We start from the raw sequence: 25,385 nt of genomic DNA, 5'->3' as shown, positions 1-25,385 counted from the left end.
AGGGACTTGCTTCCATCTGAAAACTGGGGATGCTTTATGCAAACAGTAGTTGGTTCCTCTTCTGTCACCTGCCCTGCTGGTAGAGATGAAGGCTCAAGGCTTGATCCCATACACATGCAGAACCTGTCTCGGTCCTGAGGCCATCCTCATCATCTCAGAGGAACAGATGAAAATAAAAGCACCCTACTAAGACCAAGACAAGAGCAGCAGGCAGCTTGTGGCACCCATCTCTATGCCTGCGAGAGCAAACACCACACAACAGATCCTGTGCATGAAGGAAAGAGCCTGAGATAAGGCTCACACAGAACAGATGGGCTCCGTGGGTTGAACTGATACCTCGCAGGTGGGTCTGGTAGGTGGCTCCGCTCTGACTCAGTTGTGGGGATCAGCACATCGTGTGTCAGCGTGATGTGGCTGCTGTCCGCGCTTGGCACGGCGTGGGCTCCACCAGCTGTTGCTTTGCAAAGCCGACCCATCCTTGCTGAGTATCTGCCAACGCTGAAGCCGTCCTCTGCCTCCTCCAACACGCCTGCGAGCGCCCATTGGGAACGGAGACAAGCGGGCCTCCTGCTCCTCGCGTCTGCTGCGGGCAGGGTTGGTGCCCGGGCGCGGGGCCGCCTGGCAGCGGCGTTGCCATCTGCGGCAGGGATGGCGTCTCCTTGTGCGCGGGGGGACGGACTGACGGTACACGATGACACGCTTTTGTACCGAGCGGGAGGCGGAGCACCGACCCGCACTGCAGCGGGGTCCGTCCGTCCGCGTCCCCGATTCGCTCCTCCTCCCCCGGCTCTGAGATAAAGAGCGCTTCCTCTCTTTGCTCAATAAATCGCATCGCTGACGGTCTGCTCGCTGTTCCGAATCACGGGGGGGTTGGGGGGGAGGGTCGCCCTCCGCGGCGTTTCGGGGGCTGCGCCGCCCCGCACCCGGCCCCGCCGGCAGGAAAAGAGCCGAGCGGCCGCGGGTCCCCAGGGGGCGGCTGTGAGCTGCAGCCGGGATGGGACGCGCCCCGCCCCGCCCCGCCCCCAGCGCCGCTCTCCCGGCATGCAGTGCGCGCCAGGCCCCGCCCCCAGCGCCACGGCAGCCAATGGGTGGCGCCGCAGGGGGGCGCTAAGCGGGGACGCTGGACGCGGATGTTCGTGGAGAGCGGGCGCGGCGCGGCCGGGCGCGGAGCGGGGCTGGGCGGTGAGTGCCGCGCGGTGCGGGGCGGGCGGTCAGCGCTCGGCGTTTCCACCTCAGCCCGCGCCGCGCTGCGTGTGCGGGAGCTGCGAGGAGCCGGCGTCTGTCGGCTCAGCGGTGCCCGAGGCGCGGGAAGCTTCCGGGCCGCCTTTCTGGGTCAGCGGCAGTTCCGGTACCGGGAGGAGCGGCCGTAGCGGGGCGCTTCGGCGGCGGTTCCGGTCGCGCTGTGCCGGCGGAGGGCGGCGCTTCCGGCCCTGCCCGCTCCCGCGGGACCGCCGGCGGCAGCTCTACGTTCCCGTGCTGCGGCCCGCAGGCGCTGTGCGGCTCGTGCCCAGCTGTGCGCGGCCGCCCGCGGTTCTTCGGGCGTTGAACTCATTGATGCCGCCGTTATTTTAGCCCCGTCCCGTGCGAGGCCCGGCTGTTACACGCGAGAGCTGCTCGGCTCGGAATGCACACAAATGCTTTTGGTGGTGTTTCCCTTCCTGGGCTCGTCGCTCCTTCCCCACCTGGAAGCTGAGAAGCTGTTGTGTCTGTTTTTTCACCTTACGTTTGGGGGACTTAATAAGATCTAGTTAGAACGCCCTCTGTGTTAAGTTGTTGAAAGCTCCCTCTAAGCCACCGTAAGGTCAGGTTTCTCGCTTTAAGGTCATGTTCTTAGTATCAGTGACTTCAGCCCATGGAAGAGATGAGGTTCGATTTCCGAGCAATTTCAAAGGTGTTGCTACAGAGGCATTCTGAATCCCTTCCAGAGATGGTGTGAGATTTCTCGCCTAATCCCCGGGTTTTCTGCTGTCATTCCTCCACTGCCAGCGCCTGGATCCCAGAGCAGCACCTCTCCACAGCTCCTGGCTGCTCTGCTCTCTGTTGGCACTTTGCAGTCCTGCTCCTCTCACTGATGCTGTGGGTGTCCCCCAGCTGTGAGCTGCCCATGCCTTTCTTCAGCGCCCTCACCTGCAGAGCAGCCCTCAGCCCTCAGCTCAGTGTCTGCACTGGGCTCTGGTGTCAGGTCCCGTGTGCTGGAATTCATCTGTAGATATGGAGCATTTTGTGTTCTGAAAATGTGAGTTTGGCAGTGAGCATCCTCTCAACACTCAGTGCTGGTAGTTCTGGTTGTTTATCACAGTGGTTGGGGCACATCAGGCTCATGAGGGCCTTCCACAGGGAATCAAAGACTGGATCGGCTGGGTGTGTGTGGCCATACGTGCCTGCTTGCGTACACCAGTATGTGATATTTTCCTTTTTGTTCATTTAGAACCCAACTTATATCCTGCTTGATCAGCCCTGTGCTTTTCTTGCTGTGTTGGCAGTGGTTTGTGAATGCCTTTCCTTGAAAACACTGCAGGCAACGCTTTGGTACAGTGAGCACTGCAGCCAAAGACTCTTCACACCTCTTCTTCTTTTCCAGCACCTTGCTGCAGTAATTACCTTGTCTGGAGTTGATATTTCTTTTCACTATAAGTTTCCAGAATCACAAATTGAGCTGCGTGCCTCTTCAAGGATTACCAGAGCTTAATCTTCCTATGCAAAGGCAACCAGTTTCAGGCATGCAAGTAGGGTTTATTTAACTGCCCGCCGGTGCTTAGCGCACTGATGTATGAAATCCCTCACAAATTCAGATTTACTTACTGCTAATGGGTTTACCACCTGCTCCTTCACCTCCTTCCCCCACATCCAGGAACGGGCCCGTGGATGTCACTCACAGCAGACTGATGGTGACACATGCAGCTGCACTCTGTGAACCGTCGCCCCAACCTGAGCTCTCGGTGCCTCCGTTGGCGCTGCCCATGTGGGGAAGCACAGCAGTGGTTCTGCTTGCATTGCAACTTTGGTTTGTGTTCTGCTGAGCCCAGGAGTGCTGCGTGGGCGCTGAGCAGGGAGCTGCACCTTGCAGGCAGGCAGGCAGTGGCAGGAAAACTGGCTGAACTACTGAAGTACTATGAGCACCTTGCCATGTTCCTGGTGCAGTATGCAGGTACAGTGCGTTCCGTGTGCTTCTCTCACGCTGTCTGGATGAGAGTTGTTTGAATGTAGGATTATATGGAGTTGATAGAAGTAACTCTTGGAGGCTTGCTGATCTCTGCAGTGTGCTTAGGCAGCTCCTGTACCAACGGTGTGCTGGCAGCTGATGATTGTAGAGCTCTGACCGTGGCAGTGAAGCCAAGAGTAGAGTAGAAAGCAGTGCACAATCCCAGAGATAGGTGTGAAGCCTGGGAACCAGATCCAGAAAGCAAATGCTTGGTTTGGATGTGTGACTTTGAAGCTTTTGTGCTTTTCTTCTCTCCTTTCCCTTCCCTGCTGTTATCGTTTCTGTGTTTTCTAATTGATTGCTGCAGATGTTAGGTACTTTGTTTTCTTTTAAAGTGCATTCCTTTAGGCGTCAGAACAAGTGGTATGTAACCAGATGGGAGTCTTCTGCAATCCTGTTTATTTCTGTTTAAGGAGAAGGACCACTGTTCAGGTTGAGAAATACGTATTTCACATATTGGCCAATGTTGGCAAAAGGCAGATCCATATTTATAGCAAAGCCTGCGTCAGCCCATTTCTTGAGTTCTCCCTTCTGGATGCTGAGTAAGTGAGAAGCTTGGTGAGCAGGTGTAAACTCCGTGGGCTTCCTAAGCATGTGCTTAAAATGCTTGTAGGCATGTGGAGGTGTCAGGGTACCTGTTACTACTTTGTGATTTGAGTTACAAGGGATGGATTTGCGCAGCTCCTTCTTGTGATCAGTTGGATGTCAAGAAAGATGTTTGGGAGCCTGATGAGCACAAGGCTGCTGCTGCTAGAGCACGTGCTGGGGTGAGCAGCTCTGTGTGCCCCAGGCAGTGCTGGGTTTGTGGGCAGAGCTGGTGGTGTTTGATGGGATGAAGGCAGCAGGGAAGGATTTTGCAGAAGTCCTGAAGTGAAGCCGCCCTGTTGGGGTGCTGCCTTGAGTGGTAGAGCCTTGCAGGGTGAGCTGTGCCACTTTGTTTCTTGGGGAGAATTGTTGTCAATGTTTTCTGCTGTCAGTAAAAAGAATGATCTGTGAAGCAATGCTTTGCAGTTAAACTGGAGTTGAGTCTCTCTACTATAGATTCTATACACATACGTTTTGCTAGTCATTAAGACAGATGGCCAAGTTCTGTTAGTGGGAGTCAGTGGCTGGAAAATGAAGTCTTGTCAAGGGCCTGGCATGGGACCCAGCGTGGATAGATACTTGCCTTGATTTATGCCTGGAACATTCTGTATTCAGGCCCTTCCTAATCCCATATATAGCATCAGCGTGGACCCGGAGCGATGGGCAGGTCTGTGCATTGGTGGAGCTGCTGGGGGCAGCAGGAGGCTGCCACGTGTCTCAGTCAGAGCAGGCAGAACCCAGCAGAGTCCAGGGCTGACGACTGCCTGGAGCAGCCTGCTGTTCTCAGGGCTGCTGTGGGAGGAGGACCTGTGCTGGCAGTCATCTCACAGAATCGTGGAGCTGTGGAATATCCCAAGTTGGAAGGGACCCATGAGGAGCATTGTCCTGGCGCCGTGCACTGCTGAAAGAGCCTGGCTCCATCATCTTAGCATCCTGACTTCAGATATTTATGCACATTAATAAGATCCCCTCCCAAACCCTTTCTTCTCCAGGCTGGAAACATGCAGCTGCTTTGATTAGACAGAGGTCCAAATGAGGAGCTGGCTCTTCACTTTCCTGCTGTTGTTCTCATTTGAAAAAATCAACTTCTTGGTTGCCACCCGGTGTTTTCTGCCTGGCACGAGAGGGAATTTCCTTTCTCCATCTCTTCCATGTTGCCTGTAATCTCTGGAAGACCGTGCTGCAGACTTAGGCTGCTGCTGCTAATTATCTTGATGAGACTGGGAGCTCTTGGACACAGCACTGTCTGCTTGTTGAATCAGCAGTAGTGGTCTGTACCCATTCAAGAGTGTTTTACTTGGAACTGAAGCAGCCACCCCACCTCTGTTCCTGCGTGATGCAAGGCAAGAAGAGAAACGATAATGACTCCATTACCACAGTCTTTTCTCCTTTTATAGCTTTTTTCTTGTTAATCTGCCTGCTGGAAGCAGGAGGGGCATTGCAGGCTCACAGCTGCTACACAGCAAGTTGCCTGCTGGTTTGCAGTTATGCAGTGCTTTAGTTTTTGTGGAGAGGCTGTGGTCGTGCTGACGACTTGAGAGCATTTGTAGATGTGTTTCTGCTCCTTCCTGCGTGTCACATTAGCAGCAGAGCCTTCTGTGTGCAGCTCAGCTCCTAGCAGAAAATGATCTGCTCCTCAGAGCTGTGTTTGTGTCTGCCAGGGCAGCAAGCTGAATCAGACCGCAGGGAGTTCCAGCGAGCGTCTGGGCTGACTGGCATGGCTGCAGTGCTGCTCCCTCCTGCTCTGTGCTGCTCTGTCAGGCTGGTTGGGCACCACAGGAGCTGCCTGGCAGTGCTGCAGGAGCATCCTTTGCCTTCCATACAGCTCAGCATTTGGCCTGTCAAGGATCTTGTGTTTTCCAAAAGCGGTGATGGAAATAATTGCACTGAGTAGCTGCCTTTGCTCTCCGGTGGGGTAGAAAGCAGTGGTGTGGGTGAGGAGCATTCACACCCTGTGCTGGTGTGGTGTGATGCTCCTGCAGGCAGTGCTGGCTGTCCATCCCTGTGCCAGGCCCAACACGGGCAGCATCTGCCTGCGGTCAGCGTGCTCTGCTGGACCCAAGTGTGAGAAAACATGCTTTGAAGTTTAATGCTTGAGAATAAAGTTTATAATTATTACAATCACATGGAATCACAAGGTTGGAAAGGACCTACGAGATCATCCAGTCCAACCGTCCTCCCATCACCATTTCTACCCTCTGAGCTGCTATCCACACCTCACAGCACTCATCCAGAAGCCTCTTGAGCACTCCTTTACTCTCTTGCTGTTTCTTTACCATGCACGGCTCTCTATTTTTAACCTGCTGCATTTGTGATTCATTTTCCTGAGCCCTCCCAGCCGCAGTGATATTTTGACTTTGGAGCATTGAAGAAGCAGTGCAGTAGGCACCTTGTATAGCTGGGTGCAACTATTGTTATTGCCAGCTGAACAGCACTCAGCTTTTTGGCTGCTTCTGCTCTTCTCACCTTTCAGCAGCTGAGATGAGAGCTCCCTCAGGCTCCCTGCTTCCACTCTCTTGTCTATTTACAGCCGTACACAGCAACCGTATTTATTAGCAAGTTCTGGGAAGTGGAATCCTCTAGAATAGATATTACAGTGCTGGCTGTGGCTTGCAGCGTGCCTGGGGAAGGGTTGGTGTAAATGAAACAGCTGCTGTGTTTCAGCCCCTCGGTGCTGGGAGGCAGCATCGCTGTCAGCTTGGCTGCTTCTGGAGCTGTGCTGCTTCCCCCAGAACATATGTGCACCTTAGCAGGAATGCAGCTATTTTTATCACTTCTCATTGGTCCTTTGGTTTCTTTTTTTGCATTGACTTGAATTCAGAGTTTGCTGAGACAGAGATGAACACGGCAGAATATTTTAGTGTCTCTTCAGTTCTGGATCCCTACAAGTGCTGAATGCAACGGGAGATGGAACCATGAACTCAGAGTTCAGTCGAGGGCAGTGTACATCTCCAAAACTTATCATTGCTTTTTGTACTTGAAGCTTATGTTCAAAGTGCTGAATTTTTGAAGCCTATGGTAACGTGGAGTTGTTTAGAGTCCCTTTTTCTTGTTACCACCCCTCGTTTTGAGAGAAAGGCCAAGTAAAAGAGGCAGGATCGATGGGGGCACATACACGAGGCAGAGCTGGCCGTGGTTTGTGGATCACCACAGGTGACTTAGCACAGATGGACTCTTAAATGGATGTAATGCCTTGAAGTCAGAAACACGCTGGAAGCTGCAAAGCAATTTTTCTTCGGTCAGCTTTGGTTCAAACATGCAAAATCAGCTTTTCTTTCTGTGTGTGATGGCTGGATGTTGAAGGATCTGTCTCCTCTTTGCTCCGTTTCCCTGTTTCTCTTGCAGATCCCCAGCTAGATCTGCCAGCTCTCCTTCCTGAGGGAGCAGATTGCTGAGCTCTCTTCCTTGGCTACAGGAGGGCTCAACTGCTTGCCAGCCTCCTTGATTAAAAATAGCAATAGCAATTGCAAGCGAGGCACGCCTCGTGTTTTTGCTAGTAAATGAGCCCAGGTAAAGTCACTACTGGTGACAAACCAGGCAAAGCTAAATGTCTATTATGGGTTGGAAGAAACAGAATGAATTTCTGGCTTCCAAGTTTCTGAACTGGGAAATACAGTGCAGTGCAGGAGAGGTGCACCTCTGCTTTATAGCATCGTGCAGCTTGATTTTTGTGGGTCCAGAGAGGGACGGTGAGAATAATGTGTGTAGATAACATTTTAAATTGATGTGAGTGTAGCAGTGAGTGGGGCGTACTGGGAATGGCAAACAGGAGGCATAGCTGCTTCGTGGGTCTGAAGGATACCAGGAGCCCGTGGGACAGGACGTTGTTTTCGTGATGGTGATATTGAGGCATTGCAAACTGTTATAAAGTATCTGAATCTATTTTTGTATTTCAGGCTTAAACCATCTGTCCTTTGATCCTGCCAGCAACAGCAAATCTCTGCAGTTTGGCAGCCTGAGTGGTGCATGTGTGTCGGAAAGCCCAACTGAGAATGGGAGTGATCCAGGCAAGAAGAGGAAGAGAGCAAACGTTCCTCCAGGTAAGCCATGTAGCAGCTTGATATCTGGCGAAAGAGAAGGTGTCTGTGTAAGTGTAGACCAAAGCCAACTGCTGTGCTGAGGTGTCAGTGCAGAAAGTGCCCTTGTGAGGCCTCACCTGCAGTGCTGCCTTAGGCCTGGGGTCCCCAGCATGAGAAGGATGTGGAGCTGTTGGAGGAGGTGCAGAGGAGGGCACGAGGATGATCAGAGGCTGCAGCATCTCTCCTCCAAATAAGATCAAGGGAGCTGGGGATGTTCAGAAATGTGTAATTATTCTCTGCTTCATTTCCCTGTTCAGCATGGAAGAAATGGCTTCAGGTGGCAGTGGAAATATTCTCTGCATGAGCAGACTGGTCGTCTCTGATTCCAGTGCATTTCTGGCAGTTTATACACGCAGAATATTTGTGCCTTCTTCATAAATTCTTATCTTTAATCAGTGTTCCCTCAGGGTCCCTTAGAGCTGTGCATTGTAATGGAAAAAACATTTTAAGTGCTCTTGGAATTCAGTGCTTTCATACACCTTGCATCCCTGAAATGTCTTCTGCTTGAAGGGAGGTTGCTTTTTTCAGACAGACCTTTCCTGTGCGGTGGGGTCAAATCTGCTTTTGTATGCTGAAACAGCAGAGCCTTGCTGAGCAACGTTTGTCCTACAGAGCAATGAAGGTGTGCACTGAGCTCTTAATCACCTTTTTTTTTTTCCTTTCAGCAGATGGTGGCAGAAATCTAAGCCTAGACTCCATTTCAATGGGCTTGCCAATGTCAGACCCAACTGCCTGGGCCACTGCGATGAACAACCTGGGGATGGCTCCCATGGGGATGACAGGACAGCCCCTCCTGCCAGGTGTGAGACTTTATCCAGACTGTGCCCACCTTTTCTTTCCAACGTGTCTTTGGGAAGAACCTGTGTCAGCTGAGTTGGATTAATGGGGTTTTTATACGTGGTGCACGTTTATAAGCTGCGTTTATGTGTTGATGTCAGTGAGCAATGTATCTAGAGGCTGCTGAGTTTTTGAAACTGAGTTGAGAAGAAATACATGTTTATGGATGCAAACAATGGCTACTGGGGTAGTGGGAAGGTGGGTTGTACCTGTAGGTAACTGCAGCAGACCAGCAGTGGAAGTGTTTCATGTGAGACATGTCTACAGAGCTCAGGAAGCCAGTGATACCAAGTAAAGCATTATTCTAAGCTGAACTAAAACTGCATAGACTGAAGGGTGGGAGGGAAATGATGAGGAAAGCAATAAGGCAGTAAAATGGATTTGGCAGAAGATAATGGAGGATTTTGCTCAAGAAATGGCCACCTGGTAGTGTGGAGTACTGCTCAGAGGTGAGTCAGCCTGTGCCCAGGGTATGTTAAAGAGCTCCTATGTGGCAGCAGAGATGTGCTATACGTGGTTTCACTGCAGTGTGGTGGGCCTGTGAATCAAAATCCTGAGTTGAAATTACTGTTTCAGTCCTCTGCTACAATTGAGCACTTGAGAAGGATGCTGTCCCATGCCTGAGTAACTGCCTTCGTACCTAAGGAGAGGGTGCCTGCGTTGGTGGCGCTCTACAATCCTGTTACTCCTCTGGTGGCACAGTGCAGGTAGTTTGCTGTGCAGCTGAGCCTGTATTTAGCTAATAGCATCACTGGATATGAATTTTGCATGCAGTCTGTACTCCTCTGTTCCCTAGGCCTTGTTTCACATTTGTCTTTGCTGTAAGAGATGCTTTCATGCATTTTTCTCCTATTCATGGATATGTGTCAAATAAAAGTCAGCAGAAGTCTGTCCTGGGAGGGCACGCAAGTTTGAAGCTGCTTTCTTATTCCCTGCTGTAAGAGCAGGGGAGACTTTAAGCTTCCAAGTAATTTTTGTTCTGATCCTTCTAAGACTGGACTTTGAGATCAGGAGTTCTGCTCCCAGGACAGATGACTCAGAATGGTTTAGAAGGAGCACAGTGTTTTTTTGAGACCCGAGTGCAAGCAAGCAGAATGCTGTGGTGAATGTGGATCTGTTGTAAAGCATAATGGTGAAGTTCAGACCAGACATGTTTGTAGTACCAATGAAAGAGGAGAGGTGATGGAAGATTGAAATGAGTTGGACCATCTTTGCTCAGTGTCAGGTGAGACTAAAGTTTCAGGTCATGTTAAAAAATTGTTTGAAAATGCTTGAGAACTTACTAGCCTCGTTCTGTTTCTACAGATGAAGTAAAGCATGTAGTTGTGAGATGCTTTGACAAGACTACAATGTCTAAAATGAATACACATCATCTTTCACGCCATCCAGGTAATACTAGTTTTATATAAAAGTTCTCACAAACAGCAAACAGCAGCTGCCAGGCCTGATGTTTTTGAACCTCTTAGAATCCTTGAGGACTTCTTTTTCTTTTTCTCTTTTCTCCTTCTTGCTAATGGAGACTGGCTTTTCTGAAGTAGCATCACAAGCCTCTCAGATGCTGGCCTGTAGCCAGGAGATAAGCTTATTAACAGGAAGAGAGCCCTAGGCAAGATGGAGAGTGGTCCAGTATATTGCTGTTGGAGCAGTAAAAAGTGAGATTCACCACAAATCCAAAGACCCTGGGATCTGTTTCCCCCTGTATGTACACCTTTTACCTTTCATTATAATGTAACTACGTTCATCTTCTCTGCTACTTCTTTTGCTTCTGTTGATTGTATCGATTCATGCTTGCTTTTAAAGCCTGAATCAGAGAAATTCCCATCCTGGATTTCTTATCCCTCTGATTTTTCCAGCTCCTGTTTTTCCCAGCTGTCTCTGTTTTCTGCCAGTGAGTGCTGAAATAATCTTGATCTCATAGATGTACCTTTGCCAAATTGTGCTGAGAAGGTGAGCAGATCTTTACATTCTAACACGTGGGCATTTCAACAGTTGCTGCATTTTTCCAGCAGGTCACTGTTGCTCCATATCCCCCCTTGTCCCCGCAGTGAGAGCGTTGGTCATTCCTCTTCCTTCCAGCTTGTTGAACTGCAGTTTCCTTTCAGTGGTGATGCTGTTGTTCAGTTCGGATCAGGAACTTGCTCAGAAACAGGTCTTTTGTTTTTTCCTCCTGTCTTCTATCTTCAGTGAGCGCAACCATTGAAAGTCACAGCCGTTCACAAGGTGACCTTCCTCTTGATGTTCAGCAGGGTGGGGTAGCAAGACTTTCCCTTTCTCTGAAGTCTGTTTCATGGTGGAGCTTTTGCTTTGGGTCTGTTGGCACCATTCATGTGTGGCGTAAAGCGAACAGCAACACTTGCAAGCAGAGCATTGTAGGTAAAGTGTGTAAAAATGCAGCCCTGGACATAATGTTCAAATTACAAAGGAAAATAAAGCTCAGCTACCAAACTGAGACATCCTGTTTGTGCACTCAGAGTTGTCTTGCTCCCAGATCTCTGCGGAGCCAAGCAGGAGCTGGTTTTAGTGTTTGCAAAGTGAAGAATACAGAATCGTTTCTCTGCCTTAGCGATACGAATAGCATTGAAATGGTGCCAGCTTAAGATCAAAGGAAAATGCTGTCTCTGCACCACTCTGCTCTGCCTGCTGGCAATTTTCATCTGTGCCCTGCAAAATTAATCTTATCTGCTTACATCTGTAAAAAGCAGCCAGCTTCAGCCAGTTCTGCAGCACTCAAAACTGCACATTCAGGATTAGGGTCCTTCGGTGCTTTGGGGAGCGCCTGTGTCTTCAGAGCTTCTGCTACAGGGAGAGGAATGGTGGGAGGCAGTAGAGAAGGTGGTTTGCAGCTGGGATCTTAAGCTGTTGGTAGCAGCTGGCCCTGGTGGTGCTGGGTGTCCTTGGCTGCTGATGTTATCAGCTCAGGAGTTTTCTTTGGAAGCCATTTGTTTAAGTATCCATTTTCCATTTTGGTTGCCTGAAAGTATTGATTTGCCCAAGGTTCACAGCTTCTGAGCAGATGAAACACCTCATGTTTGACAGTTCTTTTTAGTTGTAGTTGGTGTGGGTGGTAAATTGAAGCAAAAAGCAGAATAGCATACTTCTTGTTTAGTCTTCTGACTATATCTGAATAAAGCCTAGGAACAAGTTGAGCAGCATAAGATGTGTGTTACCACTGTAGGTTGCACTTAATGGGAAAGTGTCTCCTTAAGCACTGCTGTCCATTTTACCCAGAATTCTTCTAGAACTTTCTTAACTGACGTTCCTACACTTTGTTTGAGTAATATAGTATTTACTGGGAAAGGTTCTGGTGCTAGATTGGAGAGGGTACGTATGGAATGGAAAGGGGAGCAGTTAATGTGAACAGAGGAAATTTATTTGTCTGAGGCAGTTGACAATTTCTTAAAAGTCATTTCAAGGGAACAGATGTGAAGTTCTGCTGAGGTAAGTGGTCGTGTCCCCTCTCTCTTGTTTACTCAGGTAATTTTCACTGGTGTTTGTAGATGTGGTTCTTTACTTGCTGTCCAAATGAACAATTACTGTACGAGTCCAAAACTGATTCCCTTGTTCTCTCCCCCATTTAGATTTTGATCCTGCTCTTGGAATGATGACTGGAATCCCTCCAATCAATCCCATGATGCCAGGCTTGGGGATAGTCCCTCCTCCCATCCCTCCAGACATGCCTGCTGTGAAGGAGATCATCCACTGCAAGAGCTGCACTCTTTTCCCACCTAACCCACGTAATGTCTATTTATATTTTTGTCCCCTTTCTATCTATGAATTTTTGTGTCTATATAGAAAAGTACATACATAAAAATGTGTACATCAGAGAAAAGAGTCATGTGAAACCCCTGTAGTGACTGGCCAGACCCATCAGCCATTGCATTATGTTTTTTCCTCATGTACCTCCAGCCTCCCTGCTGGCAGGCCACCATAGGAAGCTGAAAAGTCTTTGTGCAAGCACTATTCAACAACCACTAAAACATCTCTGTTATCAACATTGTTTTCATCTTGAAGCCAGAACACCAAATCAGCTGCTGTGCAGGAAATTGACTCAACCCTGGATGTTCGGTTTGGAAGCAAGCTAGTAAACTTGTTTGTTGTATGGCACCTCAGCAATGCTTGGCACAACTGTTTGTCAGTCAAGTCAAATATACTGGGGCTAACTCATGCATTTGAAGGAAACCAGGACATCTGTCAGTGCAGCTGGGCAGATGCATGGAAATTGTGCTGACAGACCTGATCTGTTTTTGTTTTGCTATCTTCAGATCTGCCCCCCCCAGCAACAAGAGAGAGGCCCCCAGGCTGTAAGACCGTGTTTGTTGGGGGGCTGCCGGAAAATGGAACCGAGCAGATCATTATGGAAGTGTTTGAGCAGTGTGGAGAAGTCATAGCTATTCGGAAGAGTAAGAAGAATTTCTGTCACATCCGCTTCGCTGAGGAATTCATGGTGGACAAGGCGCTGTATCTTTCTGGTGGGTGTATTTCTGTCTGAGATGGAAGCTTAAAATTCTGGGCTGTGGGTGTAACGACTTCTGTGTGATTGCAATGATAGGCTTGATAGCCGTTTGTCTCACGTGGTGTCAGTTTGCCTCTTTCTCTGCTCTTTATGCTTGTCTGCTTCAATATCTAAAAGCTGCTCCCGATAGGAAAGAGAGCAATGCTTTGTTACCTTGGGTACTGTAGACCCTTGCAAACTATCAGCTTTTCTGCTCAAGGTCTTGCTATCTTTATGGGAGTCACAGGCAGGCAGAGGCAGAGGGAGGTTGTACCCGTGTAAATCACCTATCCTATGTGAACATTGTTGTCATCACCACCAGGCTATCGCATCAGGTTGGGTTCCAGCACTGACAAGAAGGACACTGGGCGCCTGCACGTGGATTTTGCCCAGGCTCGGGATGACCTCTATGAGTGGGAGTGCAAGCAGCGCATGCTGGCAAGGGAGGAGCGCCATCGCAGGAGGCTGGAGGAGGAGCGCTTCCACCCGCCCTCCCCACCTCCTGTTGTGCATTACTCTGACCACGAGTGCAGCATTGTTGCGGAGAAGCTGAAAGGTCAGTGGTTCTGTGGCCTGCAGCTGCCTGTCTGCACAGGGTCGTCTTATAAAAACAAACCTACGCCTGAATTTGGTTTCTTCCAACCCATTTTTGTTTGTGTTTAAGTGACGAGTTTAAATCCTGAATCCAGGGTGGTGAGGCACTGGAACAGGTTGCCCAAGGAGGCTGTGGATGCCCCAGCCCTGCAGGCATTCAAGGCCAGGCTGGATGTGGCTCTGGGCAGCCTGGGCTGCTGGTTGGTGACCTGCACACAGCAGGGGGTTGGAACCAGATGCCATTGTGGTCCTTTGCAACCCAGGCCATTCTAGGATTCTAAGGCTTTTTTCTGATGCCTCAACCCCATCTGTGGCCTGATTCTTTCAGTCAGAGGATATTTGCTGTCACGAAAGAGTACATTTAAATAGGCATATAAAGTTATCTCATACATTTCCAGCAATTGATTCCTCTCTTTCTTATGGTGCCTCTACAGCTTTCTGTCAGCTCGTTTCCATCCTTGTGATTCTATGAATTAGGTTTGGACTCCTTTGTGTAGTCTTGTGTTTGGGTAATGCTGTGCTTTCATGAACCCAGGGCAGCCAACCTGAGCAAGCTGACCTTTGAGAGAGGGCAGGTCAGTGGCAGCAGGAAAAGGATCTGAAAGCTGCACAGGCAAACTTGTGTTTCCGTGATTGAAAGATACCATTTCTTGCTGCAGATGACACTAAGTTCTCAGAAGCTGTGCAGACCTTGCTCACCTGGATAGAGCGTGGAGAAGTGAACAGAAGGACTGCAAACAACTTCTACTCCATGATTCAGTCGGCCAACAGCCACATTCGCAGACTGGTGAACGAGAAGGCAGCGCATGAGAAGGAGATGGAAGAAGCTAAAGAGAAGTTCAAGCTTGCTCTCTCAGGGATTCTGGTTCAGTGTGAGTAGTATTTCTGCACTGAGTGTTTGCTACCTGTTGTTGTAGAGAGGATGCTTAATTTCTAGAGTCTGGTAAGATCATGCTAAAAACTCATCAGGGCCATAAATGACAATGGCTTCTATGCAGCTACAGTTAATTTATAAGCATATGTCATTAACTTGGCAAAAGTTTCTTGTGGTGCCTTTTATTAAAATCAGAGTCCACATCTGAGGGGAGGAGAGATGAATTCCTAATGTGTTTTTTTTTTTCCTCTTTTAATTATAGTCTATTAGTAATTTTATAATCTTTTCAACACTGCACTTCTGTGTACAGACAAGGTAAGTTCCTGGTAATCTGATGGCTCAGCGAAATGTGCAGGATTTATTCATCAAAGGTAGGATGCATTAGAGTGCTCCCAATACCCTGTTGTCAGTCACAACTGAAGTTATGATGAAAACCTATTGCAGAACAGAATTTTGAACCCGAGTCCCAGTACTTTGTTAAATCAAGGAAGAGCTGTTGGCTCTGTTAGTTCTAGAGTGTGATTTATAGCAGTCCTCAACCCATCTGTAGCCTGTTACACATCTCTTCTTTACTAAATCTGAAATATTTTTTAAGAGTAGTTTTTTCCATAGCTTTACTAAGCCTCCTTGAAACTCTTGGCTAGGATGTGAACATTCTTAACTTTGGCTTTGTATTCGTTAATTTAATTGTCTAGAATTTGATTTATATGTATTTTATTCTATCAAAAAATATGGGCAAACGGTCCAGAAGAAAAAGCAGTATGCACTGCAGAGTAAGTAGTAATAGTCAACTGCATGCAAGTCACCTCTATAAAACACCTAGTGGTATCTCAGGCACGTCTAGATTTATTAGTTAAACTAAGGAGCAGAGAAATGATTTCATTTCCTAAGAGTTATACCTACTGCAGCACCACAGGTGTGGGGAAAAAACAGCTAGGTGTACCTTCTGCTGTTGGTTGAAATCTCCTCCCAGGGGAGGTGCTTCTTATTTACAAAAACCTCTGCAAATTTTCTAGGAAAATATTTTAGAATAAGTCCAAGGAAGAAAAAAGAAGTTGCTGCTGGATGCGTAGGACGCAGCTGCGCTGTTCTTTGGGACTGTACCCACTGGGCCTCAGAGCACACAGAGTGCCAGCTCTCACAAGTCGTGAGAGCACATGTTAGAGAGCAAATGCTGTCCAGGTGTCCAAGTGCAGGTGTAGCCATTGCACTGATAAATGGTGTTGCACATGGAATGTTTTTGTCAGTGCAACGTGTGCCTTCCTTTCTTCCCGCTGAGTGCAGATCAGTTTTCCCAGCTGAGCGTGGCTCTGTGCTGCTGGCCTGGTCAAGTACCCGCTTTCCTTTCCAGGCACAGAGTCCTGAGCATGGCTTCAGCACAGTACAGTGTTATAACGAAAGGTTAGCCAAACACCTGCCTGATTCCACTCTTTTACTCCTTTACTCCTCTTGTTCGCCCTCTCTGGATGATATTCTGGCCTGATTTGTCTGCTGATTTGATACTACAGTCGAGCAAATAGTGGCCGTGTACCATTCTGCCTCCAAACAAAAGGCTTGGGACCATTTCACGAAAGCTCAGCGTAAGAACATCAGCGTGTGGTGCAAACAAGCAGAGGTTGGTAATTTTTTATTGTGCTAGATCCTCCAGCCAGTCTCTTTCTTGTCAGGATATTGATTTTAAGTTTGCACGATGCTCACGTGGATAACAACATCTTAATTCACAGTGTAAGATGGGAATTACTCGGTCGTCTCTTGTTCCAGGTAATGAATTTGCTGTTAGCATTTGTGTTACTAGTAGCAATACGTTCAGATCTGTATGCTGATTGAAGCTGGATATTGATCTGTTTTTAATGTTAAAGCAAGAGGTATTTCTAGAGGGATATTAAGGGAAAGAAGATAAGGATTACCACTGACATCTGTTTTGTCACATTTCTACTTGATCGACTTGAGAGATGGAAATAATTGCAGCTGGACAGTCTGAAAGATTTGAGGGAAGATATTTTCATATTTGTACATTTATTTCATGCATTGATGTTGCTAAGAGGGGAAATAAGGATTTAAAGGTGGTGCAGGAGAGAGTGGGGGGGGGGGGGTGAAAGGAAGTGTATGACTCAAACATCTGGTAGATGTCTGCTGGGATTGTAAGGGAACTGAGCTTGTGTAGGTTGGGAAAGGGAAGGCTGAAAGGGTCCCCTCCAGCAGCTTTCTGCTATTTAAAGCAGGGGGTCACAAGGAGGCACAAATGGTCTCTTCTGATAATCACACAGCATGAGGGTGAGCAGCAATGGGCACATGTCACAACAAGGGAAGTTCCATTTGGGTTTAAGCCTCAAATTCTGTTCCTGAAAAGTAGTTCAGCCCTGCAGAAGAACCCAAGGTGACGGGGGAATCTCCATCTTTGAGTTCTGAGTAAGGCCCTTGGCAGCCCGATTTGCAGGGAGCACTTCAAAGAGAGCCAGAGTGAACTTAAAGACCTTAGGAAGTATTGGTTCCAGCCCAAGCCTTCTGTGATTCTGTGTTTTCCTTATGTATTATGTTCCTTATTACAAAGAAATCTGTTCCAACAAAGCTAAAAGTCACCTTTAAAATAATTTTAATGTCATCTGTAAATCTGGGCAAAGTGAACAAGTTGGTGGTAACTGTTTACCCAAAAGCCATCTGTCTGTGGGGTTGGCTGTATGCAGGCCACCTTTCAGCATAGCTGCAACCTGAGAAAAACGGGAGTGTTTGCAGAGCTTGATAATATTCAGTGAATGCTCTTATGGTAAAAAGCAGAGGAGTGATCCTCCACAACTCTGTTAAACTCTGAATGACTGTTTTGGGAAGTTCACAGCTGAGACCCCCCCATGACATTGCACTTCTGGGGCTTTCTTTCCAAATCCCACTGAGTTGGTCCTTTCTTAGCAGCTACAGTGGAGAAGCTAATGTTTGTTCTTATACCCAAAAAGCCAAGTGGAGAGTCTTGATTCAGGTTACGCCTCTGCTTTGAGCCCTAGTGCTGCTGTTTTCTTTTCTGCTTGCCTGAGATTACTTACCATGGTTGGGGTGGGAACGCGCTCTCCATTTGGAGTGGTCTGTTTTTCCAAGGTAAGTTCTCGCAGTGGGAAGAGGCAGCAAGACCTGTTATGAGGCATCTTCCAGGAATGCTGCTGGGCTCAGCATGCGTTCCTTTCTCAGGATTGTTTCTGAAAGGAAGATGGCCCCCCAACATCTTCTTGCTACAGATTTTGTTGGAATTCGAGAAAAGCTTGGAGGAAATTGAGGAGAACTTGGAGGGCAGCTTGGGGAATGGGTGTGTATTGGGAATCATTGGGCTGGGTCAGGGTCTCTGCTGCTCTGTCAGTGGTGATTTAAGGTGGTTTTGACAGACAGTGCAGGTGGGTCTTGCAGCTGAGGGCAGCTCATGAAGAAGCCATTGCAGCTTGAGACTTGGTGGAACACCGTACTGCTATAACTACCAGCCAGCTTCTTTCCTTGCTCTGGAAGGGCCTTACTTAAGTTTTTCTCCTCTGTGATGCTTTTCTTTCCCCATCCATGGCTCCCCTTCAGCCACAGAGCAGCCTTGGTACATCCTGCTGTGCAGCCTTGGCCTCACTGTGTGCTGTGCTCTCTGCAGGCTCTTTCAGCTTCTGGGCCAGCTTTTAGACTTTAGCTGTTGGGCAGAATTAGTTAAAAACAGTAGGAACGTTTCTCTGGGATCTTCAACCCAGCTTCCATTTTATGTGTGGTCTCCAGGGCAGGCAGCAGTTGTTTTGGAACTGAAACCAGCCCTGTCCCTCCTGCTCAGGTTTGCTGTATTCTTGTCCTTTCCCCCTTGTTCCCAAGGTATCATCCAGGCTGAGAGTATGCTCATTTTCCCTGAGGCAAAGGAGAGCATGGCTTAGAGGGAAGATAGAAGAGTCAGAAATGCCAGTCATGCTGATAGATTGGCTCACGGTAGATGATGTTCTTGATTGAGTAGACTGTGCCAAAAATTTCTATCATTTCCCTTTTCCTGTATGATGGAGCTGTGTTTTGCAGACTTAAGACTTCTGCATCTCTTAATCCATACAATCTGTTCCTTATAATCTGCATTTGAAAAACATCTGGTTTCTGAACCTTAGGAGATTCGTAACATTCATAATGACGAACTAATGGGCATTCGAAGAGAGGAGGAAATGGAAATGTCTGATGAAGAAATAGAAGATCCATCAGAAATGAAAGAAACGGATGAATCAGGTAAACGTCTTTTTGCAGTGGTTTGTTTTGGGAGCCCTGCTCAGATCTGACTGTTCAGAGCAAAATCAATAGCAGTTTTCTGCTGCTGAGGTTTAACAGCATGCAGTCTCTAATACTTGCTTTGCCTTCTGTTAGTCTTGCTAAACTTTTGTGCGTTCATACAAACTCTGATGGACAGTAAGAAGTTCATAGCACTGTACCAGAACCAGGACTTAAGAGGAAGCTGTAGGAAACCTTTTTACAGGCAAGCACAACATCAAGGGATATTGGTTATTTAAGCAGTGGTCTTTATAGCTGTTTCTGTTGCTGTCAGCTGCTCTATCTTGTCTCTTCATTTCTTCCAAGCTCCTGATGTCTTTTTGAATTTGCTGGTAGATATCCTGCTGCAGCAAATCCTGCAATCATAGGTACAGAACATACATACGTGACACTCTTCCTTTTGCATCTGAAGGTTACATTATGAGACAGAGAGAGAGAAGAAGACTGCTTCTCCAACCAGCTGTTATTTTGTAATCGTTTACTGTGGCTCTATTGAGCTCCTGCCAGCTCAATAATTCCTTCTGCACAAGTTCTTAAATGTGATTATAATTCTCAAAATCCTTGTCACTGATTGTTACTCGTCATCTCCTGCTGAATTAGGGTGAAACAGCAAGTTAACAGTTGTTGGAGTTATGTATTGATATTAAAATATATCCTACATTATCCACACCCCCCAACCTTTCCTCACCTCTCCTCATTCTGTAGCCTTTTCTGAGCCTTCCAAGGGCAGCGTCCAAGTCCTGCATAAGTGCCTGAGCAGGCTGTAACCATGGCCCAGGTAGCAGAGGAAAACAGCAAGGGCAGGTGGCAGAGCATGTACTCCACATGGTGGGTATGCTTTGAAACCTGCTGAAGCTATCTTTGCAGTGCTAATGTCATATAACCCCATTCCTAAATTTATCAACACCAGGCTGATGGAGCTGTTTCATCCCATGGCTTGATGGGGATCATCTTTTGGCTGAGGGTGGCAGTAGAGCCTGTCCAGAGTCTTTCAGCTTTTCTGGTCAGGAAACCTACTTCCTTGCCTACATTGTTATTTTACTCCAACACATTCTTTTGCCTTTTCCCTTTTTTCCCCCAAGTTAAATACTGCTTTTCCCCTAAGGAGATGTTCTTTGTCCACAGCAGTGTGTTTTTCTGAAGAGTGGTTGCAAGAAACTCTCTTTAGTACTGTGGATTTGTAACTGAGACTTGGCAGTCTCAGAAGTGTGAGAGCCAGCTCATGCCCTGCTCTGGTTTTTGATCACTGCCTGCCTTGTTTTCCAGCACTTTTGTCACAGGTGGAAGCCCTGAAAGAAGAAAATGACAGTCTGCGCTGGCAGCTGGATGCCTACCGGAATGAAGTAGAGCTCCTAAAGCAGGAGCACGGCAAAGCCAGCAGGGATGAAGACACAACCAAAGAGCAGCAGCTGAAACTTCTCCAGCAGGCTCTGCAGGGAATGCAGCAGGTGGGCCTGGGCTTCCATCTAGCTGTGGCCTTGCTTACAAAGACAAGGGGGCTGTGGTGCAGGGCACAGGCACAAGCAGAGGTGTTCTGTTAATCCTACTTTACGAATTCCTTGTGTGATGTTGGCTGTGACTCCTGGAATAGTGAGTGTGCTGACCTTCCCTCGAAGCCCTGTGAGATCCTGATTGCTGCCATGAGCAAAAAGGTGGGAAATCCCAACTTGCTCTGCAGCCTTTTCTGATGTTTACTGGGCTTTCATTCTCACATGGATTTGTAGATCATGTATTGCTCTTTGGGATTTCCTTAGGCCAAATATCAAGTGTTTAGGTTCCTTGTAAGTCTTAACAGTATCCCTTCATGTCTTAAACCAGACTGATAACCAAAGCATATAGAGTACACGATAGTCCAGCTATGCACTTCATTAACATTAGAACCTGCTGTGGAGGCTGTGGTTCACTGAAGGAATCTGAGGTAGGCACTAACTGCATTGCTATTTGTAACATCAGAGCTGGCTGGAGAAGCCTTCTCTAATCACCTTCAGCTATTTGTGTGTAAGGAAATGGCAGGAATTGCCAGACAACAGATCTTCCTTTTTGCAAATGTCAGGGAGTTAAAGTTTCTATATGTGCCACTGCCAGGATAAGTAACCGTGCTGAAAGAGCTGTGGACTGTTTAACTTTTCTCTTCCAGCATCTTTTGAAAGTTCAAGATGAATACAAAAAGAGAGAAGCTGAGCTGGAAAAAGTGAAAGAAGACAAACTAAAAATCGAAACGTTATTAGAAACCCTTAAGGAGCAGGTATGGGGCTTCTTGATCCTTTCTTATTCTTCAATAGTAAATGCAGTTCTTGCACTTCATGGCCTGTAGCATGTGCAAAGAAGGAGAGGGTGTAGAAGATGCCTAGCCTTGCTTAGGAGAAGTGGCCTTTTGAAAGGTAGAGAAAATTACCTGATTAATTGGAGGTTGCATAAGTGAACTTCCTGATTGCTTCATGTAACAGTGAGGCAACCATCAGAAGCAACTGGATAAATATAAGGCTGTATTTTGTTTGTGGGTTTGCATGTGAATCTAGGCTTGCTTGGTTCTCTCCTTCGTAGCAGACTCAATTATATGGGTACCTACAGGATAGATGAGAAGTATTACAGAGCACTTCTCATGGAGGACTGTAAAGCAAGTGCCTTTGGACCTTTCCTTCCCTGACTTTGTATCATTAACCCCACCATTTTGTGCCTTGCTCTAGGGAAGGTGATAAATACTTAGCTTTTTAGTAATTAAAATAGAGCTTGAATACCAGAGATCTCCAGTGTGGGAGCTTTGATGGATATTAAAGAACAAAAATAACACACTAACATCAGTAACCTTTCCTTTTCTTACGCATAGCAAAGCGTAGCAAATGAAGAGGACAAAGAGAGAGATGTTACTGATGGCCAAGGGAATGTAAGTAAAGTCTTCTGCTGCTTTAGTCAGCATTTTATTGAGGGAAGTAGTGATATCTCATTGTACAATGAGCAATTGACTGCTGCAAAGCATACAGACGTGGTACATAATGGCCTGTCGATCAGTTTACAAGTTAAGAACTTCAAGTTATCCATAGCAACTTATTTTGAGGATAATAAATTATGTGAATTTACGTTTTAATTCAGTTCTGTGAATTCACATCAAGGAGGGTTCTGATCCCAAGCCCTCTGCAGGCAGGAGGCACTTGCTTAATTATGCTGCCACTGTTTATGCATCTAAAAAATGTACATGTGCATCTGAATTAGTTGCTGCAAGACTTTCTGTCTAGTCTAGTTTTGGTCTTCCAGGGCAGATGTCATGTGAGTGACCAAGGATGATGAAAGTGCATGTTGTGGTGTTTTATTTAACATCATTAACTTCAGTCTAGCTTGGTTATTCAGACATGCAGGTTCTGATAGCAGCATGAACATCATTCTGATGTGTTGGATGCCTTTTGCAATAGAGAGACAAATAAAGCAATACGATGGCTCATAGAAACAGGAAAAGAAGAATACAGAGTCAGGTCTTATTGAGCTGCTGCTTGGTGTGTAAGTGTGCTTCCTGTGCTGTCGGTGTGTGGAACAGGCCTGCGTGTTTTTTTTCTGCAGGAGAGCAGTATGCCCAGAGTTTGTGCATGCAGCCAGGAGAAGGAGTGTCCAGTTGAGAAGACACTGAGCAATAGCCCTGTGAAATCAGAACGAGAAGCTCTCTTAGTTGGTGAGGCCTTTTGATTAGTGATGATGTTAGAGACTGAAGTGGTGGGAGTTCCTTCGGAGCGGCCTCTCAGCTGCTAGGGGCTGCCTTTTGTTTCTTGAGTTGTGCCTGTAGAGGTGGGAGTCCTGCAACCTACGACACACGGCCCTCTGCTGCTCTGCCCATTGACCTCTGTCTTTTCCTGCTCCTTGACCTGGCACAGCTGGAGCAGAGTTCTGCTTTCCTCTTCTTTAGCCTTGCATCCCCACATTTATAATAGCTCCCTGCTGAATTCTGGTGAGGTTTGTCATGGAGCACGTTACCATTACTTGGCAGGGAGTGAGAGTGGTGAGATCTCTAAGTGCTAGCCACCTGCATCACTTAGCTGTCGTTTACTTTGCAGCCCACAGACCAAACTTCACTGAATTTAAAACCAAAAATGCCAAATAAGATCCCTGTGTGCAGTGCCAGCAATGGCAGAGAGCTGGTGTTCTCAGCTGATGGTTCTCATGAAAATGACATTTGTGGCTTTCCTTTCCCCAGGAATAATTTCAACATTTCTTCATGTGCACCCATTTGGAGCAAGCATAGAGTACATTTGTTCCTACCTGCAGCGCCTGGACAGCAAAGTAGGTGCACTAATACCCTCATTTCCCAATTAAACACCAATTAAACATGTTTGAATGCATGCAGTCGTTAGAGGGCTTCTGTAACCAACAGCGTCTTGTGTTTTAGTGAAATTTCCCTTTCCTTTTCACAGATTTGCACCACAGAAGTGGAAGTTCTCATGACCAGACTACAGACAACATTTAAACAGGAGCTGAGTGGGGTTGGGGCCAGTTTGGAGAAAAAATGGAAGTTTTGTGGCTTTGATGGCTTGAAAATGACTTGAACTTCAGCTGAACTGACTTAACACTGAAAGCAACAGCAGGATGTGTGCGTCAAGAAAATTTGGGATGCCTCTTACCTCTGTTTCTGATGATTACCTTGCACGCATGGGATAATAATGTAAGTGAAATTTTAAGTCCAGATTAGCACTAGGAGAAACTTCAGGTGCTGGAGCTTCTTTGAGTTATTTTGTTAACAGACAAAGTGCTGTTTGATACATTTTGTGTACAAAGTTCATGTCTGATATTTTCAAGCACAGCATGTAGACCCAGTGTTTTGCCAATGTTGTATCTGTTTCGTGTGCCCAAATCTCTGGTTATCGTTGTACCTTCTTTTTACTGATAGAAACATATAGACTATCCACTCAGACAATAGTTTTCTGGTTTCTAGAACCACCAAAAGGAAAAAAAAAGGCATTTTTTTAGACCTTTATATGCTAAAAAAGTAAATATGTTTAAGCAGAAGATTTAATTGAGCCTAACAATCAGTTCTTTTTCATGCTCTTTTCTCTACTGAAGGTTTAACCGTTAAGCTAAGGTGAAGGCAGTGTCACCAGGAGTGTGATTATAGCAGTACCTCTGGGGTGTGCATTGCAAAATCAGTCTAAACAAACTTTTTGTGGGAGGGATATATAATTTTCTACTGATCTGGGTGGAGCAAAAGGCCTACATCAGACCTGTATTTTTACTGATTGTTTACCATCAAATTTCTCCACCTGCTTTGTTTTTGAGACTGATCTTCACAAAGTGTGAGAAGCAGCACAGACTGCAGCTTCCCAAGGGCTGTTCCTCGTGTTCTCAGTAAACATCAGACACTCAGCCCTCTGCAGAAAATTAGTAAGATAGACTCTGAAATGCTTTAACAATCAAAAAACCAAACGAAAAGGAATCCACGCTGTCATCAGACAGAGCTTTGGTAGTGGATACCTCCTGGAGTTGTAGAAGTGAGTGAGGGACCTGCATGTATCTTATTGTGGTGCAGGCTGCAGAAACGAGTGGAACAAACCTTTCTATTGGGACCAGGCTGCCCATGCTGGGGGGAGCTACGTGCTCACCTTGCTCCTGACACTGAAAGACTGCTACACTGGAAACCCTTTTAAAGAAATCTGAGTATTTGTGTCACTACAAGTGAACGTTGTATTTTTAAGGAATAAACATTTTTTATGTTCCAATCTCAGCCTTGCTGCTTTCTTTTTCCTCACCTGACTTGCATTGTCTGATACAGGAAAGGCGATGCTCCAGAAGTAAGACAGAGGGTTGGAGGCCCTGCCCTTCGTGAGCCTGGATATTCTCTGCCCTTGTAGCAGACATCTGTTCTTCAATCTGCCCCAGGGCATATCTGTGTGTGGGGCTCGAGGTCAGGACTCACCTTCTGGCACCTTTCTGTCCTCTGGGCGAGGTGTGTGCAGGTACACACACAAATGCCGACATGGGTCCTGATCTAGCTGCCTTTCCATGACAGTTATCATGCAAATGTACACATGAAATGCTGAACGTTCAACAGACTTCTTGCTCTCAAAAGTAATTATCCCTTGCATCTTTTCCTTAATGATTGCTAACACCTCTTTCTGTGAAGTATAACTAGGTTCCTATAGCTGCTCTGGATACACGGTGAGCAGTCATTAGGTATAATGAAGTAGAACTCAGCGTTCTCATTTTTCTTTAAGCAGAGAAGCTCTAAGGCACTGCAGGAGAAGCTCACTGCTCAGTCCGTGCTTGCAGCCTGCAGAAGCACGCCTCAGAGCCCTGCATTTCTACGTTCTGGCGCTCCTCTAGGCCCTGTCGCATACTGACGGCCACTGCCGGGCCCAAACCCCACCGCCCACAGGCAGTCAGGCCGGGCCTGGCGCCCCACGGCGGGGTCTGAAGGAGAGGAGACTGAGACCGAGGAGACCGGAAGTCTGCATGCGCGCTTCCGCCTCGGTGCTCCCGTCGGAGTAG

General features: G+C 47.3%; 1 protein-coding gene across 4 annotated transcripts; it reads left to right on the top strand.

The window, feature by feature from the left end:
• Nucleotides 1-1,067: 1,067 nt before the first annotated feature.
• Nucleotides 1,068-24,607, top strand: ENOX2 (ecto-NOX disulfide-thiol exchanger 2). 4 transcript variants are annotated; one of them, XM_048959329.1, is made up of 16 exons: nucleotides 1,068-1,182; nucleotides 7,684-7,827; nucleotides 8,532-8,666; nucleotides 10,009-10,092; nucleotides 12,282-12,437; nucleotides 12,966-13,172; nucleotides 13,518-13,751; nucleotides 14,449-14,661; nucleotides 16,172-16,278; nucleotides 18,767-18,881; nucleotides 20,187-20,368; nucleotides 21,058-21,165; nucleotides 21,748-21,804; nucleotides 22,473-22,581; nucleotides 23,101-23,186; nucleotides 23,318-24,607. In XM_048959329.1, exons 1-16 carry the CDS (start codon nucleotides 1,131-1,133, stop codon nucleotides 23,447-23,449), a joined length of 2,121 nt encoding a protein of 706 aa, XP_048815286.1. In that variant the 5' UTR covers nucleotides 1,068-1,130; the 3' UTR covers nucleotides 23,450-24,607. The 4 variants fall into 4 exon arrangements, with proteins under 4 accessions (XP_048815286.1, XP_048815284.1, XP_048815283.1 ...); XM_048959327.1 differs by lacking the exon at nucleotides 1,068-1,182 and adding an exon at nucleotides 3,012-3,148 and having other exon boundaries at nucleotides 8,535-8,666; XM_048959326.1 differs by lacking the exon at nucleotides 1,068-1,182 and adding an exon at nucleotides 3,012-3,148.
• The last annotated feature ends 778 nt before the right edge of the window (nucleotides 24,608-25,385 follow it).

This window comes from Lagopus muta, chromosome 13, assembly GCF_023343835.1.
Source record: "Lagopus muta isolate bLagMut1 chromosome 13, bLagMut1 primary, whole genome shotgun sequence".
NCBI classification, from domain to species: Eukaryota; Metazoa; Chordata; class Aves; order Galliformes; family Phasianidae; genus Lagopus; species Lagopus muta.
Note: the sequence above shows the minus strand (reverse complement) of the source record. Positions and strands in the feature narration are given on the sequence as shown.